This window comes from Lotus japonicus, chromosome 4, assembly GCF_012489685.1.
Source record: "Lotus japonicus ecotype B-129 chromosome 4, LjGifu_v1.2".
Taxonomy (NCBI): Eukaryota; Viridiplantae; Streptophyta; class Magnoliopsida; order Fabales; family Fabaceae; genus Lotus; species Lotus japonicus.
In genome coordinates this window covers 59678122-59697092 of record NC_080044.1, presented here as the reverse complement: position 1 = coordinate 59697092, position 18971 = coordinate 59678122, and the positions used below count along the sequence as shown (strand labels likewise).

The 18971-nt window shown below is 33.2% G+C and overlaps 1 protein-coding gene across 1 annotated transcript; it reads left to right on the top strand.

Moving 5' to 3' along the window:
• The first annotated feature begins 12007 nt into the window (after positions 1-12007).
• Positions 12008-12819, top strand: LOC130715057 (uncharacterized). Its single transcript, XM_057565049.1, has 2 exons — positions 12008-12388; positions 12470-12819. The coding sequence occupies exons 1-2, from the start codon at positions 12221-12223 to the stop codon at positions 12671-12673; spliced, it is 372 nt and encodes a 123-aa protein (XP_057421032.1). The 5' UTR covers positions 12008-12220; the 3' UTR covers positions 12674-12819.
• The last annotated feature ends 6152 nt before the right edge of the window (positions 12820-18971 follow it).

The following is an 18971-nucleotide window of genomic DNA, read 5'->3' as shown; positions in this document are numbered from 1 at the left end:
CTTTTCATTAATCGGTTAAAATTTATATGAATCTCATAAGTTGAAAGTTTGGTCCATATTTTAAGTGAACCTTACTTAAATTTCAATCAATCAATAAGAGTGTATTGAAAAGAAAAGAAAAAATAGTAAAGTGATTGTTGATATATTTTTCATATATTAAATATATGGGTCCTGCAATCTTTAATGTAATGTGTCAAAATTCACCTGTGGTTTTATCTTTTGCTGTCCTAATTAATGGCATTATTCCTAGACGGTTTCTAATTACTTGTTTTTCTTTTACAAGGACAATATTTTGAATAATTAGTATACTACTAAGTACTTTTTTTTCTGTTTTGATATAGTTCACCCTTTTGGTTTGAACCCGAAAGATGGACTAATTTACTAACATTTCTAACAACTAACATTTGCCTATAAAAAAAAAACCCTTTTAGTTTGAGTAACCTCATATAAAACACATATCAAAAAAACCTCATATAAAACATTTTTGTGAAACCACATGAAGTACAATATTAAATGTAAATTAAATGTACATTAATTACTTTTTATATACATAGCAAATAATTCATTAGAGTTTAATGGATATGCACTGACAGTGTAAAATAGTTTTACACAGACATCCAATTGAATTGTGCCAAATCAGAAAATATCTTATTCTTTTAATTAAAATTAAAGTCAAATGTAATTATCTCTCCTATGTGGCATGCTTTGATTGGATGACTGTGTAAAACTATTTTATACTGTCAGTGCATATCCATTAAACTCAATTCAATATATGTCCCTAATATTATTAATTTCCAATTAATATTAAATTTATTTAATTAATAAAATTTATTAGCATTAATTAAATTTTAAAAAATTTATTCAATCAATTAATGCTTACATTTCTTCATTGATTTTTTTGAAAAATTAAATAAATTAACATATTTATAAATGGGAGTCATCAGTTTTCCGAAGGAGAAAAAAAAATGTGTGTCATCACTTTGGAGAGTAAGGCTATAGTGACATACTCACATCTACTCTCTCAATTAGGCTATTTCTAATATTCTTCTCTTTTTTTAGTGGAGAGTGAGTTTCACACACTACATAGAGAGTGTGGTTCTGTTAAGTTAAATTAATTATTTTAATTTAAATAAATTTTAAATTTCAATGTTTAACTTTTGTTTGGTATTAAAATTTAAAACCTTTACTATTTTTTTAATCATGATTATTATTTTTAATATAAATTTAAATTTTTTTAATCATTTATTTCCTTCAAAAAATATCAAAATTTATTACTAAATTAGATCAAAATTTTATTTTCAATTCAATATATACTATTTATCATTTTTCAATTAAACTTATTATCATTTCAAAAAAAATTAAACTCGTTATCATTATTTTATTATCTTTTAATCCTTATTTTTTAATTCTTACTTTATTTTCTATGATCCTCACATCCATGATAATATTAAAATTTTACTTCGCGTCTTAGCACTTTACAATTAATACTAAATTAAGATTAGATTTAAACTTAAAGTAATTTATATTTATATATTAAATTTAAAAATTTTCATTTAGAAAATTAAACTTTGATATTTAAAATTTAAAATAAGTGTATAGAAATAGAAGAAAGATACATATTAAGAAATAAAATTAATATTATAGACTATTTAAAACATATTATTGTTTTCCAAATTTATCCTTTCATTTGTATTTTTATCTCTCCTCATTTATTTATTTCTTTAGCGACATTACTATTTTGTATGCACATTGTATAATTTAATTGCTATTATTAAATTACTTTAATAAGACCGGCTTGAAAAACGGTGTCATCACACTTACAAGAATCTAGCTTCTCTACTACTAACACATTCTTTAATTAGGTAATTTAGTTAACAATAATTACAAATTAGTAATGACTTTACAAGATAACTAGAAATTAAACTCGTGCGTTGCACGGGTTCGTTTTTAATTTGTATTTTTTAATTGTAATATTTAAATTTGCAGAAAGGTAAGAAAGCTATTATTTAGAAGAAGATTTAGAATTAAATATAATTGAGTTATGATATTCTCACACTTTCTTTCTCTAATAAGGGAAAAAAGGATCAAACAGGTAGATTTCTTTTTTTTTTCTTCAACGGAAGAAAAAATAGGTAGATTTCTATTGAGATTGAAATAAGAGTAGTTTTTTTTTTATATAAAAGAAATTTAATTACTTACTTAGATTAGTATTGAAATGAACGTGGTAGTCTACTTTTTTTTTCTAATATTGATTTAGTCATTGCAGTAATGTTATCAGTTGTGCTAATTTTTTTTTATCAAGACTGATGTGGTTGTTTACCATTGCTGGTGGCATAGAAGTTCTTTTAAAATCACTTCCACGAACATAAAAAATAGATTCTATCTAACTGCAAGATGGACGTCATTTGTTCCCTTTGAATGATTAAGTTGCTATTTTTTTTTCCATAATATGACAATATTGAGGAGTGAAAGATTCCTATTTCTTATCAAGAATATAGTGAGTACTACATTTTACACTTATCTTTCTAGTGCAGTATATAAATTTATGTGGCTCACACTTTGTTACTAATTTGTGTCATATAAATATAGAAATGATGATATATTTGTATGATTTCAATTGAATGAGAAGAATTGTTTAGTAAATTACCATATATGTGAAACTCACAGTTTTATTTTCCAATCATCTGTAACGGGGAAATATCACTAAGTAATGTGTGTTTCTTGTTGTTGTTGGTGATCTTTCTCCTGCAATAAAGAAATAAGAATGAGTAATTTAAAAAAGCAATTTTGAAATTAACTAAAATAATTAAAAATGACATACTTGTTGAAGTAGTTAGAGACAATTGTCATTTTTTTCTCACCAACAACTGAAGTCTAAGAAATATGAATAATTTGAGTTTGTGAGTGATTTCACTGGTTTATTTATATAGAGATATAATAGATGCATGGTTCAATATAATACATTTCATTTTTTATTTATTTAATGTAGATAGTTGAATAGCCTCCTGACACTAACAATTTTATTCAGTTTTTGACACTGGTATTGCCATCATGCCACTATTTTTAATTTAATGTTAGTTTTTCTTCGGAGTTACTATGTTAAGGAATTCTAAGAGTTTGCGAGTTTAAGAAAAATAGACATATATTCCTGCAGAAAATTGGACTGCAAACTAAGACCATTGCATATCAAGATTTATTTTGGCGGAAGTATGCTTTATTGTTAATAGTTTTTTTTTCTTGGACTAAATTGATATTAGTTTAAAATTAACATTAAATTTGATTTTAATTTAAGGTACTGTGCTAAAACCATTTGCAGATATAACTTTGTGGTTTGTTACACTTTTGGCATGAATGTTACTCTTTTGCTTATACATTTGATATTTATTAAGTTTAAAACTGAAATCGTTAGTGCACAAGTTTCCACTACCCGTTCATTCACTCACTAAGCTATCTCATTAAAACACCAATTTTTTTACTAATATATATAGATAGATAGATATTTTTTTTTGGAAAAACCAAATATATATATAAATAATTACTTTGGGAAATAAGAGCCCCAAGTACAATATAGATAGATGTATATTGATAGAATTTTTTTTATTTTAAAAGTATTTTATCTAAATTATTTAAGAATAAATATTATTTTGTTTTTTATTTTGATTTTTTAAATTTGTCAAATGCAAAGCTCAAGCCAATTTTAAGTCTATGAATGTTGTTATTTAATATAAGTAGTTGAATAGGTTTTTATAATACAATTTTTTTCAGTTTTTAGTTTATTAAATATTTTATTTTTTAATGTATTTAATATAAAAGTATGTGAGCTTTTATGGTTTAATACATATGTGTATTTGTACTTAATACTTAGCTCAAGTGAGCTTTACTAATATATATAGATAGATAGTGGAGAGAGATAATGCTGTCATTTAAAATACAAATATATTAGACGTGTTCAATGTATTTTATGTTCACAATAATTTAAATGTTCGAATAATAGGTTCATGACTTATATTTTAGTTAATAATTAATATAAATATTTAAATTATTTATTAACATTTAAAATCATAAATGAAAACTTTAAATTATATTAACTTTTTTATATAATTAGTTTTTTTTATAAATTATAGTTTTATTAAGTATAATTTCTAGTCACGTTCAAAAATTATAATTTCTAATCATTATAATTTTTAAAATTAATCATTTTAATACCTAATTTTTTATGAATAATATTTTAATTACATATAAGTAGCTTTTCTTTAATAACTACTTTACTTTATCATATAAGAAATTAAAATCATTTGAGTTTTTGAATGAGATGAAAATTAATAATAGTAAAGTTAGTGATATATAACATAAATGGATTAAATTAAAATATTTTTACAAATTATTGATTTATAGTTATAACTAATTATTAGTGACGGGTGTTTTTCCATCTCTAAATTTTGTCTCTAAAATATGACAAATTGTGGAAAATTAATTAGAGAGTATTGAGACAATAGTGTTAAAGTGATTATTACTGTATTTAAATCATGTCTCTCTCTATTGATGTATTGAGCAAAAGTAAAACATGCATCGGGCAAAAGGGTAATCGAGCAATATTTTTTTCTTTTCACACTAACTTGCATTTAAATGAAGAACATAAAATCCTAATCAAAGCTAGCATCATAAAACTAAGGAAAGGGATAGACGGAATTCTATCCTCAACAGCCTCTACTTGTGCTTTTCATGCTCTTTAACGATCTTCTCAACTCCTAGTCAAAAGAATTGTAGTAGGATTTTTTGTGTCTCCAAAGTAAGAAATGTGTATATCAGATTTTGTGTGTGTGTTGTTGCGCTAAAAACGCATGGGCAATCTGGATAAGGTTACTCTTTCTCTCAAGTAATACATGATTGTAAGTCCTAATTATCGAACCCTTAGGACCAAGTGAATATATTAGTTCTATGGGGTGATTTCAAAGTTCATGCAAATCAATAGTTGAAAATTTGTTAATAATGAGATCTTGCAAACAAGCAATAATAGATATAAAGAAAATCATCAAGAATAAGACGGCCTCGAGATTGAAATACAATTGGATCATCTCCCCCATTTCATATGTGTTATCCTATTTAACTATTGTGTCAACCGTACCTTCTTAAGGAACTAACTCGATGTTAAGGTATTGTTAATTGTTTTACCCGAATACACTACTTACAAGTAACAATCACTGTGTTAATATAAGTGGGTAGATTAAGTCATTTTATTTTTATGCACACCACTTATAGATCGAAGACGAACTAATTATTTGAAAAGCTCACTAAGTCTGTAGGATCTTATTAGCATATTTGTATTTTACTATAATTTGTGAAAATAAAATAAAGAGGAATGGAAGTGTATCTGTTGGATGTGTGATGTGTGATGTGTGATGTGTGATGTGTGATGTGCTGCGGTGGAGGCTGGACCATTAGCCATTAAGACTATGCAGCCACACATGGACGCACTTATCCAGTTATCCTAACTTTTATCAAGAGATTATTGTAATGAATAATACTTTATTGTTAAATATTTATATACGTTTTTTTTTTCAAAAAAAATATTTATATACGTTTTAATTAATGGTTTGAGTTTTTTCGTTTATTGAAAAAATTAATTATTTTATAAAACAAAATAAACATGCGATGTATGTAGGGATGTAATATAATCGGGTTGGTTCAAATTTATGGAGATTAAATGTTCGAACTCATTAATCATATTCAATTTGAATTGGTTCGCACTTCTTGATTCTTGCTTTTTAATTCGAACCAATTTAACTCGATTTCAATTAGATTAGTTTCATAATAGTACTCAGAGTCCGAATGAAATTTACTATTTTAAAATTCGCGTATATGATTTTTTTTGGGAAGATGAAATATTATTAAAAGAATGTAACAAAGTACAAACAAAGTGAAATGGCCTCGATCTGTATGAGCAAACAAGCGCAATAGCCAAGAGCCTAAAACCCCAACACCTCTTCTAAGACGAAAAGGATCAAAGTGTTAGGAAATAACATAGTTGAAGAAGTAAAATAAATCAGGAGCACAATTAACAACACATTAATACAACGTGGAAACTCCAAAATTGAAGAAAAAAACCACGATCGTTGTCAAAGCCGACAACCAGAGAATAAACACTGTGAAAATTGTTACACCACATAGACTTCACTCTCAACCACCTCATGACCCCAGTACACTCATACTCTCCAAAGTGAATATTTGAATTACATCTTACAATACTCTAAAACAAGAGCATAAGAGAAAAATAAAAGACTTATTAGCACTTTTGGTCCCCCACGTTTGTGAAATGTGCAAACGAGGTCCTTAAAGTTTAAAAATAGCATTTGGCTCCGACGTTTGGCTCCGTCAACACTTTTGGTCCCCTGCCAGTTTTCCGTCCAAAAACTAACGGTTTTGAGGGTAAATATGTAATTCAGCAAAAAATTAAGTAAAATATTAAAAAAAAATTAAGAACCCAGAAAAATATCCCCTCTTCATCTCCCTCATCAACTTCATCACGTTGCCCAGGAAAAAATATTTTTCTCTCATAAACATCTTCATCTTCTCCAATTTTTTCCTACTAAATCAATATTTTTCAAACTCAAAATTTCAATCAAAGAAGAAAACTCACCACCTCTCCCTCTTCTCTTCCCCATACCCTCAAACTCTCATCAATCAATCGATCAAACACTTGGATTCATTCTTCCATGGCTGGTCTTCAACAATACAATTTCTTCCCCACTGATCGCTTGTACCCTCATCCACAGCCCTTACCTGCAAGTGGCCTCACGGAAGTCTGCTACAGGAGAAAAGTCCACAATAATTGGGTTTCCTGCGTACCTCGGCAGCGTCTTCTTAAACATTACCAACCTGCCCACAAATTCAAGATCCGAACTGAACAATTTCCCTCTTCAATTCTACAAAATTAAATCAAAAACTTGAAAAGAAAAGTGAAAACGAACCATATGATCGGCGAGGTTGTCACAAACGTTGAGGGTTTGGCTGCAACCGTACTTGGAGAGTTCATCGAAGTGGGACTGGATGGGGGTCGATGGGATGGCCCTAGGTGTCGACGCTGGGGCGCAGTAGCGTCGGGCTTATGCTCGGCTTGGTGTGCAGCCTCGAGCACCGGTCGCCGTGCGCGTCGATCTTAAAGTAGAAGGGACGAGATCGAGGGATTCAACGGTTGTGGGTTCAGAGGAAGGGATTCGTCGGTGCTATTGGTTCAGAGAGGAGAATCGGTGGTGGTGGAGGTTTTTGAGAAGGGGATTTGAAGGGGTTGGGATGGTAGAAGAAGAAAAATGGAGATCTGGAAGAGAGAACAGAGGTGAAGTTGAAGAAGATGATGGTTTTTTTGTGAACGTGAAGATGATGATGATTTTTATTTTTTCATTAATTTTATCAATTTAATTTTTATAAAAAATTCCACGTCAGCAAAGCTATTGTTAAACTTTAGGGACTCCGTTTGCACATTTTACAAACCTGACAAATATAAACTAAAAGTGTTTTCAGGTGCAACTGTTTTGGTGTTTTTGGTGTGTTGAAACAAAGAGCTTGAGATCCTATATATAGCCTTAGACTCGCTCATTCTTCACTATTCTAAACAATGTGAGACTTCTCCAAAATGCATTTTTTGATCTTTTTTTCTCCTTCATTAGCAATGTGTAGACTTACATTGCAATCTACCCCAACACAGAGACCATACTACCACAATAGAAAAGCATAAGAAGGTCCTAGGTGAAATAAACATGAGTAACCACAACCGCGCCCTTTAGGATCCCCTTCTGTCTTCTAACAACACGATCAATTCTTTCACAACCTTTGTTTGCAAGGTAATCTGCAACTATGTTTCCTTCTCTGTATGTGTGCCTTATTTCGAAGCAGTTGATCTCCTTCATCACTAAGTCAATTTGGTTCAATTCATTAAGCAACTTCTATGGTATTTTTTCTCTTGAAACCATCCAACCTACAGTCGTTGTAGAGTCGCTTTCAAAGATTACATTTTTGAAGAGGAATTGTCAATATGAAATTTATTTTAAAGCGTGAAATGTTATAATAAATATAGAAATTAATATAATCCAACAACTATGTTATAATAAAGCATTCCATATGATTTCTAAATCGAACATCTCTAATACAAACATAAAATATGACTACGATGTAAAAGTAAATGTAGTATAAGGTGTAAAACCTAAAAAAAAGTAAATGTAAATTATTTAATGAGTTGAAGCTCTCTGGGTTGAATGTTAAAAAAAAATCAATACTATTGAGTTGATTCGGATTCATCAAATATTCAATCCCTAAATTCGATAATCGAACTGATGGTAGTTGGATTTAAAAAATTTCAACAAATAAATAACTCAATCCAATCCACCATAATATATTTAGAATTAAATTCGCGGATCAGACCGTAACCATTTATACCCTTAAAAATATGAGTAGTGAATCGTGGAGTAAGCTAGAAATAATTAATAAAGTACTATACTATAATACCAAAGAAAAGTGGAAAAGTAATTGTGTTTCTCATACACCTTTGGAGGCAGGAAAAGACAGCATTGATTTTGGAGGCAGGAAAAGACAGCATTGATTTTCAACTTGCGGTATCAAAAAATGAATAAAAATAAATTATGAAAGTAAGGGACGATGACATATTCCTTTCGCTTTCTCCTACCTGCTTCCAGACCTCTCTCCCCTTTCTTTTTTTCTTTCTTTCTTTTTGCATGTTTTTGTATTTGAGCTATAATTAAGACTTTTGTTTCATTTTCACTTTCTACCTACCTTTCTCATTTATCTTAATCATATCATTATCAAATTTCTTATTTATTAATTAATTTTATTCCTATCTCTCTATTATTTTCACTTCATTTACATATTTTTGAGAATATGAACAAAAATTGGGTTAATTAAGTATTTAGTCCTCCTATAATAGGTGAAATTTTATTATCGTCTCTCATCAGAGTAAAATTTGAATATAATCCTTAAGATTTAAAAAATTACTCAGTTTTGATTATTGTTGAAAAGTGTACTCCAATGGGGTCAGATGTACGATAGTGCTGATGTATGGCACATCCCGCTTTGAGAGTGAAAGATTTCTATATTAGAGAGTAAAGAATATGGAGATAAAGAGAGATATGAAATTAAGAATATTTTATAATTAAGAAATTTAGATTAAGTCCTTATTATAAAAAAAAATAGTCTACTTTGATCCCTCATTAAAACATGCTAGCACCACCGTATATTTGGCAAAGTCACCGGAGTATTGTTTGGCGATAACTAAAATTGAGTAATTTCTCAAATATTTGGGATTATATTCAAACTTTACTCTTGTGGGAGACGATATTCAAACTTCACATATTATACAATGACTAGAAACTTAGTTAACCTATGAAATTTTTGTCTGTCTTTACAAAATTCAGTTTTTAATATTGTCGGTGTTGAAATGTTGGCGTGTTTGTTGTGGTATCTTATGCAAGATTAAGGTATGATACCTAAAGTGAGTTGGTTCAATAGTAAACACTCATGTACTCGTTAAAATTTTGATTTTGTTCTATTGTAGTAATGCAGTGTTCTATACTTAGGGACGTGAGATTGCGAGTTATGTTTTTTGAGCTTTGTTCATCTATCAACCATGATCATTTACGCGCATCTCCATTACCATCATTCATTTCCATCACTCGTCCATTTTTCATTAAAGAATGAATTTTCATGAGATAAAGTTAATTGATAAGTAAAGTAAAATCTAAAGATGTAGTATTTACCTTGAATAACATGATAATAATCTATTGAATTACTTAATGTGGGTGTCACACACGATAAAATTTCAAGGTACCACAGAATTTACCTTAAATGTTTTTTTAGAGCAAATGAAAGTTATTCATTGATAAAAAAGATGGATACAATCCCACAAGATGGGGAAAATAAAAAGCAACAAACCACCCAAGAAAATCCTATACAACTACCCAAAGGAGGAGGAAACAACCTACCTAGCACCTAGAAGGAAATTCTCTTTAATACCTTCAGCCAACCCTCGAACGACTTCTTCAATCTTCATCACTACCAGGGAAAAACATGCCTACGGACTTAGCAAGACATCAAGCCTTCAATGCTCGGGTAAAACAAGGACCCGAAGGAGACGGAGGGCTAGGCGATGCAGTCTCAGAAGCGAGATCCACACTCTCAGAATTACGGGGACAACCCTTTGCCTTAAATGTTCGATAAATATGGTAATGAGATTTAAATTTATTTAAGATTTTATGAATTTGGTCACTAAATTAATACTCCATTTTCATCTGCATTTATGCTCTGTTTTGATGCATATATAAAATTGAGATGAAAAAAATAAGAGAAAAAAATATAAGAAGAAAGAATGTAAAGGAAAAATGAGGTAACTTTTAAGGTGTTTGGATTGAGAGAAAAATAATAGAGAATAAAAAAAAATGAGAGTGATGTATTGTAATTACCATTCTACCATTTAATAAAATATTATTATAATACTTTTTATTTATGCTTAGAATGATAATAATATATATTTTACATTATAATTAAAATTTTAGTAATATTTTTATTTTTCTTATTTAAACTAAATTCAAAAATTTTAATTTACAATAATTGTAAACTTATTATCTCTCAAATCATTACAATATTTTCATTAACAGAAAAAGGATGATGCACCGACAGTGTAAAGTTTTTTTGCACCGTCAACCAATCAGATTCAAGGATGTGCCACATCAATTAATGAAATCAAATAAAAAGAGAGATTTTCTCACATCCTTAAAATCGGATTGGTTGACGATGTAAAAAGACTTTATACCGTCGGTGTAAATTAAACTTTACACCTATTAAAAACAAGTTAATGTTTTAGCTAGAACTTATTTTTAATACATTATTTTAATTGAATTAAATTAATAAACTTTGTTTTTCTTTAAAAACTGAAACATGATGTGAGCGAGAGTTTGAGCCTTGGTTGGCGGCGGCCGACAACGAATTTCGTCAAGCTTAACATTGATGGTAGCTCCAGAGAGGCGGAGAGTATGGGTGGTGGTGGGCAGGGCCGGTCCCGACATTTTGGAGGCCCTGGGTTAATAATAAAAATAGACCCCTAAATTTTTTTTTGGAGAAAGTTTAATAGGTACACTAAACCAAAAAAAGGCCTTTTACAGCGCTTTGGACCTCTAGCCGCTGTAAAATAGTATACAGCAGTACAAAGCGCTGTAAAAGATGGGCTTTTTAAAGCGCTTTTTTAAAGAAAAACGCTGTAAAAAGTATTCGAATTTTTTTTTTTGAGGCCCCTTCTTTTTGGAGGCCCTGGGCTGTGGGCCTGCTTGCACAGGCCCAGGGCCGGCCCTGGTGGTGGGCTCGTGCGAGATCATGAGAGGCATTGGTTCTTTGGCTTTGGGGGGGATGCGCTGTATTTGAATGCTCATGCGCAAAACCCTATCTACGAATTCGGGATGTTAGGAAGACTTTGTATGAAAGTATGAGAGTATTTTGATGAGGAACAAACTCCCCTTGACATGAAGTAGAGGATACACGAAAGTGATTTGTGAGGTAAAAGTAAATTATAATAGGGGAATAAGGAAATAGGTGGTATTGTAAATCCACATAAATTAGTGAATAAATTTTCATTAAGATTGATACTATTGGAGATGCTCAAAAGTTGTAAACCAAAATCTATTGCAAATAAAATTTCCTTATTTTCTTTTGGTCCATAAACAAAATTTCCTTGAAGAGCCAACCCTGCAAGGACTTTAGTGGACTATTCCCTGCCTAGCCCCTGATTGACTTTAATGGACCATTTTACATTTCTATTCACATGCTTAGTTTTATTTTAAGATTGGCTTAATTGCAACTTTGGTCCCTGACGTTTACAAAAGCGACGATTTTGGTCCCTCACCTAATTTAATTACATAAATCGTCCCTCACCTAACAGTCAGTGAACAACGTTAGTCCTTCCGTCAAATTTTTAACAGAACGAGGCTGAGGTGGATTATTAGAGTGACGTGGACGACACTAGGAGAGAGAGAGACGCACATGGGTAGCACATGACCTTCCAACGGTCATCTTCTTCCCCCTTTTCTTCTATAAAACAGAGCATGGACATGAGGGGAAAGATGAAGGGTATGGGAGCTTCTCCAACAGTTGCAGCTTGCGTGAAAGGCTAAGGGAAAGACAAAGAAGCTTCTCCAACTGCTATAACTCCTTGGGTTCGAAGGTTATGGGGGGATTTAGCGAAGGTTCCTCTACCTGTTCTGGATCTGGAAGGCGACTCCACAGGTCCAAGCCACTGAAGATTCTTTGCGATTGCGGAGTTGAAGCTCCCCTTGTAGCATCAGGGACACCATACAGTCATGGAAGAGTGTTTTATGGTTGTGGATTGTACAAGGTATGTTTGTGTTGTGAAATTAAGTTGGTGTGGTTGTGTTGTGAATTAACCCCTGTTTTAATTTTGGTATCATTTTCGCAGGTATATGGCAAGAAGCAGTGCAGATTCTTTAAATGGGTTGACGAAGTCGATGGTCATGCAGTGGAAGATAGGGAAGACAAGGTTGTTCGGGCATTGACAAGAAAAATTGTGGAAATGAGGAAGACACAAGGGCAATTGCAAATGTTTTTAGCAATTGCCATATTTGCATTGTTGTTTGTACTGTTCTTGTATGTAACCAAGTAGGGGGAAATGGGTTATGGGAAATAATTGTAGCTTAATCAATGTAAAAATTATGTGTTGTGCCTTGTGAAATAATTGTAGCACGAAAATTGTGAAATATAAGTTGGAGTCTCATTCTGTGGAAATTTGGTAGTGAGTTTGCTATTAAACTGGGAAGTTGCAAGTCCCTTTACAGGGTTGATATATTGTTATCTTCTGGCGTGTTGGATATAAATTAATGCTCGACTGATTCACAAACTCATTGCCTCATTGCATTCACACAGCCATAACAAACTCATTGCCTCATAATTGCCTCATAATACAAAACTAGACAAAATAGCAACTGACAATTGGCAATTTTCAGAATTGGACATTCAAAATAGCAACTGCACACTATTACTAGAGAACTGGACATTTAAAATCTACAATTTAAAATCACATTCATTGGCTCATAATAGAGTCAGCAACATGGCTATTACAAAATATGGATCCCAATTCTAATGGTCCAAAAAGTAAGGACAAAATATAACAGCTCAAGTACACCAATCATTAATACATCCCAAGTCTAATGGTTCAAAAAGTAAGGACAAAACATTACAGCTCAAGTACATCCCAAGTCTAATTCAAAAAGTAATACTTCAAACATAACAGCACAAGTCTAATGGTTCAACTTCTTTAGAGGTACACAATCACTTCTTAGTTCCCTTAAACTGTCCATAACTCCTCTTTTTGGTTCCATTCCCTGTTGCATCTTTTGCATTTGCTGCAGGTTCTTTTGCTTTCCCCTTTGCTGCAGGTTCTTTTACTTTTGCTTTTCCTCTCCCTGTTGCAGCTTCATTCCCAGTTGCAGCTCCATCCCCTGTTGCAGCTCCTTTTCCCTTTGCTCTACCTCTTCTTGTAGCAGCTCCTGCTGTAGCTTCATCTACTATGGCAACTCCTGGTTGTGATGGCTGACTCTGACTTTAGCTTTGTCAATCAAGATGCCCCACCTTATTCTCACCTCCTCAATAATTCCAGCACGCTTCATGTTAGGAGTATGCCTTAAAATAGGCATCAGCTTTCTTGCAAGCCAGGATATGGTGGCTTGCCTATTCCTTGCAGTCCTACTGCATGTATGTGTAGGGTTAAATCCAACTAGCTGAAAGTAAGGCCTGGACTTGGTTCTAGTAATCCTCATGTAGAATGGACATTCTTCAGCACACTCCACAAGCACCCTAGCCTTATCATTTTTTTTGAACCAAAGATTCTTCCTTTGTTCTAGGGCAAAGTCTCTAACAGCACCCTTGAACTGAGCTCTAGAGTTGAATATTTGACCCTTCTCAAATGAAACAAGTTCACCTTCCTGAGGCTGCCTAAACATGGGAAATTTATTCTTACTGTTTTCTTCAGCATCACTGCCAGCTGGGCTTTCAAAGTGATCTGAATCCCCATCTTCATCATCAAAGTCTGAAAGTCTTGAGGGATTTGATAGTCTAGATGCATCACCTTCAAAAACAGATGGAGCAAAACCTGGCTCTGGTGGAAAATTTATAAGAGATTCAGGAGGCAGCACACTCATCCAGTCATAATTCTCCTCATAATCACTATCATCAAATGAGAAGTCAGAATCAGAATCACTTTCATTATCAACCTCAGGATTGTATTCATCATCCCCAGAATCATGATTTCCCTCAACATCAACACTGTCAACAACATGACCCTCAGCAACAACCACTTGTTCACCCTCACCAACACCAACACCCTCACCACCACCAACACCCTCAACACCAACAGCCGGAGTAACACCAACACCCTCACCCTCACCACCACCAACAGCCTGTGCAACACCAACACTCTCATCCCTGTCTAGTATCTCAACATCAGCAGTCTCCACACCATGTTGTACCTCTACCTCAGAGTCATGTTCAGCATAAACATGAACCACACCAACCCCTTTGACATCTTCCAAGAAACAAATAGTATCTGCATCACAGTTTAGTGGCTTAAGACAAGTGACACCTTCACTTTTTGGGTTCTTATACCACACACTTTTAAAACTGGCATTTCCAAAGCTCTTGACAGCGTTGCCCACCTCAATTGAACTTATCTCATCTATGCCCCATCCCTTTAAAACGTCACATGCACCACCAATATATTGAAAATTTGGTACTGTTGTCATTTTACCCCCATGATATATATGCATATCCACCTTGTCAAACACAGTAGGTCTGAAAAGCAAAAATTCAAGGATGAAAAAGACAGAAAAGGACTCAAAGGACTCAATATTCAATTCATGAAAAAGACTGACAAACCGACCCAATATTCATTCAATACAATAGGACTGACAACACATTGCAATATTCAATTCAATGTCATCAAAAGGACTGACAACACACACATTGCAATATTAAATTCAAGATCATCAAGGCTAATATTCAATGTTCAATGTATTCAACCAACAACACTAGTAGACAAAATTACCATTGAATACTCCTGTTTCAGTACAATATTTCACATAGGTACATATATAGAGGGGAAAATAAACGTGCACTGTTGTAGACCAGGATTTTGTGTGTTACATATACACTATATATAAATAAAAGCACCCATATTCAGCCACACATGCACAAAGAAGGGGAATAAAGAAGTGGAATAAACATACCTTGATACATGATTGGGAGGCAACGAATCTAAACCCCATAAAGAGCCAAATAATTGACTGTTTGTCTTAGGGACCACAGCTTCTTTTGCTTTCGATATCTCCATCATATGGTCCCTCTCCATGTACTGCTCTGACTCAATAAGGTTACTCCTCGAGTTTGTCATCGTCTCCGACATAGGGTCCCTCTCCATGTGTTGCTCTGAATCGACAAGGTTGCTCCTCGTGTTCCTCGCGTTCGTCTCCAACATAGGGCCCCTCTCCATTTGCTTCTCCTTCTTCCTTGGCGTAATCTTCTTCCTCGAGTTTGTCATCGCTCCAGTCTTCTCCGCTTCTCACTCGTCTTATCTCTTCTTCCTCTCAGTTACTATTTCAATTTCTCTGCTAGGGCTTTCGAATTGGGGGAAATTGGGTTATGTTGTGTTGGGTCGATTGGAAGGTCATGTGCTACCCATGTGCGTCTCTCTCTCTCCTAGTGTCGTCCACGTCACTCTAATAATCCACCTCAGCCTCGTTCTGTTAAAAATTTGACGGAAGGACTAACGTTGTTCACTGACTGTTAGGTGAGGGACGATTTATGTAATTAAATTAGGTGAGGGACCAAAATCGTCGCTTTTGTAAACGTCAGGGACCAAAGTTGCAATTAAGCCTTTAAGATTTCATAAGTCTAAAATAAATTCATCCAACATAAATACCATTTGAATTGGATCCACATTTACGCGTGATCCATATCTAATAGAAACAAGAAATAATTATTTTTAAAAGATATATAAATTCATATATTAGAACTAGAATTGAAATCAAACATACAAATTCATCTCTAAATTATCCCAATCCTCCGTTTTAGCAAGAACAGCTGGTCCGAATTGCACCTGCATGTGTTTTACAAGTGATCATTATTGAGACAAAATAGGGCGGCATAGACATGTGTGACAGACAGGCTTAATTGGGCCAAGGAAAGAGATACATTTAATGTAGCTAAGGGATGATAAATGTGTAGGTACCCAGTAATTCGTACATATCTGTCCACACATTTGAGCAAAAACTTTAATATATTTTTTATAAGTTTTAACTAAAATAAACATGCATTTTTTTTATTTTGCAGAATTCAATTACATGAATGTATAAATAAAAGGGTGAAACTTACATACCGTTCCATAGGTGCTGGTGGTACTGTTGTCCAACGAAAATATGACAAGTGTATTAAAAAAAATTCCACTTAAGTGAACCGTGAACCGTTACTGTTATCGTGAAAAAAAAAACTTTCATTAAAGAAAAAAAAGATCCCCTTCTTCTCTCTCCATGTTTCGCTGGCGTTGTGACCAAGAAAGAGAGGTAAAAGGGAGAAGAAGAGAAATAGAGAAAGAGAGTGGAAGGAGGAGAAGGAAGCTGGCGACAACGATCTACAGATGGAGAGCGACCAGAACCTGGGAGGCATGCAGCTTTGATGGTCTAGGCAACTACCGCGGTGAGCAGCAGCGAGGTGTTGGGCAGCGGCTGTTTCATGCACGTACGGCGGCGGTGTGGAGCTCCTACAACGACAGGTTCAAGGGCTTTAGCGGTGGCTCTTATTTTCCGCGGCGATGATGACATATGTCGACTTGTTGACGGCCTGAATGACGGTGGTCTTCATCGAGAATTTTCTGGCGTGGGCAGAGATGGGTGATGAAGACCAATCGAGGGAGAGAATCGATCTGCGTCATTGGTGCTCACGATCTATCTCGGCAATGAAGTTTGGACGCAGGTTTAAAGAAGGATCAAAGGGGTAAAGGGGTAGGAGCAATTCGCTGGAATTTTGTGTAAAACAGGGGGAGAAGAAAGTGTTCTCATGTTCCTTAATTCAATTTTTTGATTGTGAACTGGTTGATTATGTTTTGCTGAAAGGGCTTGGTTATGGATCTAGGAAAAAACCATGGTGTACGGGGAGAGAGCAGTGAAAGTAGCAGAGACGTTACGGAAAAAATAATAAAATAACAGAGTTAGTTTGGAGTAAAAATTAATCCACATGTCATATTTTTATTGGAGAACAGTATTAACAACACATATGGTACTGCACTTAAGTTTTTTCCTAAATAAAAATTACGTTAATTGTACTCATAATATTACATACATGGTGGCACAACTGACTTTAGGTTCTAGGTTTAACTCTCACCTCCCCAAGGGTCGAGGGTTCGAATCCCCTTTTGGGTCAGTAAAATCTTGGTTGGTGGGCAGCCCTCCTCAAAGATATTTATCGATGTTCCTGAGAGTGATCTAAAGGTACTTTCACTCTGTTCTACCATTTTATATAAAAAATTGAGTCACAACTAGATGATAAAAAAAACTATAACGCAAGAGTGAATAAAATTTGATACTGTATAAAATATATATGCCTATATCCATATCTTATAAATTTAAGAATGATTATTTATGTTTAAGTTAATCTTATTCAATAGATAAATATTTTACTCATGCACATATGTTAAAATATAGGGTTAATCATCTAATTGGCCCTTGTCTTTGTCTCGCCGTCTGAAATCAATCCCTCCCCGAAAAATTTGCAAATCTAGGTCCTCTTGTTTGTAATAAGTCTGGAGCAGGTCCTCGTCGGAGCCCTGGGCTCCGGCGAGTGATGAATAGGCATGCTGACTGGATAAATGAGGCTTACGTGGAATTAAAAATAAAAAACACATAAAAAATTAAATTAATTAAAAAAATTAAATTAACAAATTCTCTTAATCTAAAATTAACCCTCCCCAAATCAAAATAAACCCCAAAATCAAAATCAACTCCCAAAATCCCTAAATCAGAACCAACCATTGAGATTCATCTTCCAGTTCCAGCTTCTTCTTCCTCATCACCTCCTTCGACTTCAGCTTCTTCCTCATCACCACCAACCACCAGCCAACGCCCACCCTCTACCAAAACCCCAACCCCCTGCAACCGGAACTCGAACCAAGATCTGGATCTGAGTGCGACGGAGAACAAAGGAAGAAAATGAGAGGGAGAGAGCGCGAGAGTCAGAGTGCGACAGCCGGGTGTGACAGAGGACAAATTGTTCGCCCACTGTAACATCCTAAATTTTAGCATAGTTTATAAATATAAATTACTATCATTTAACCTTTAAAATAATTTGCTCAACCTTAAATTTAAATAAAAAAAGTATATTGTTGGTCTTGTGATATGTTAATATGAGCAGTAATAAGATTTTAGAATTATTTTAGGAGTTCTATAAAGAAAAGAGAGAAGTTATATTCCTAAAAGTATAAGTAATTAAAATATCAAGATACATAACATTAAAATATAGTGTCAAATAAAATACATGCATAATAAGGAAAGACATCATTTTTACCATTTTACAAAGAAAAGCCACGTGTGTGATTTTTAATGATTTATTGTCTAAATATCTATAGTTAAAATATATTTAGTTAAAATAATATCAATTATCCTCATATTTTTAAAATAAAGAAGCCACGTGGTGGCAAATAGTCATTTACTATCCAGATATCTATGGTTTTACAAAAGATCTTTGATTAAATAAAGAAAGAAAGTGGTGAGATGCCAAGTGGGTGGACAGGTGTGGCTTGTAATCATTAGTTAGAACAAATATCTCTAGATAATTTGTTGAAGAAGGAAACGTGGACATAATTGATGATTGGGATTTGCCTATAAATAGACATGAGACTTGGGAAGCATGGCAAAGTC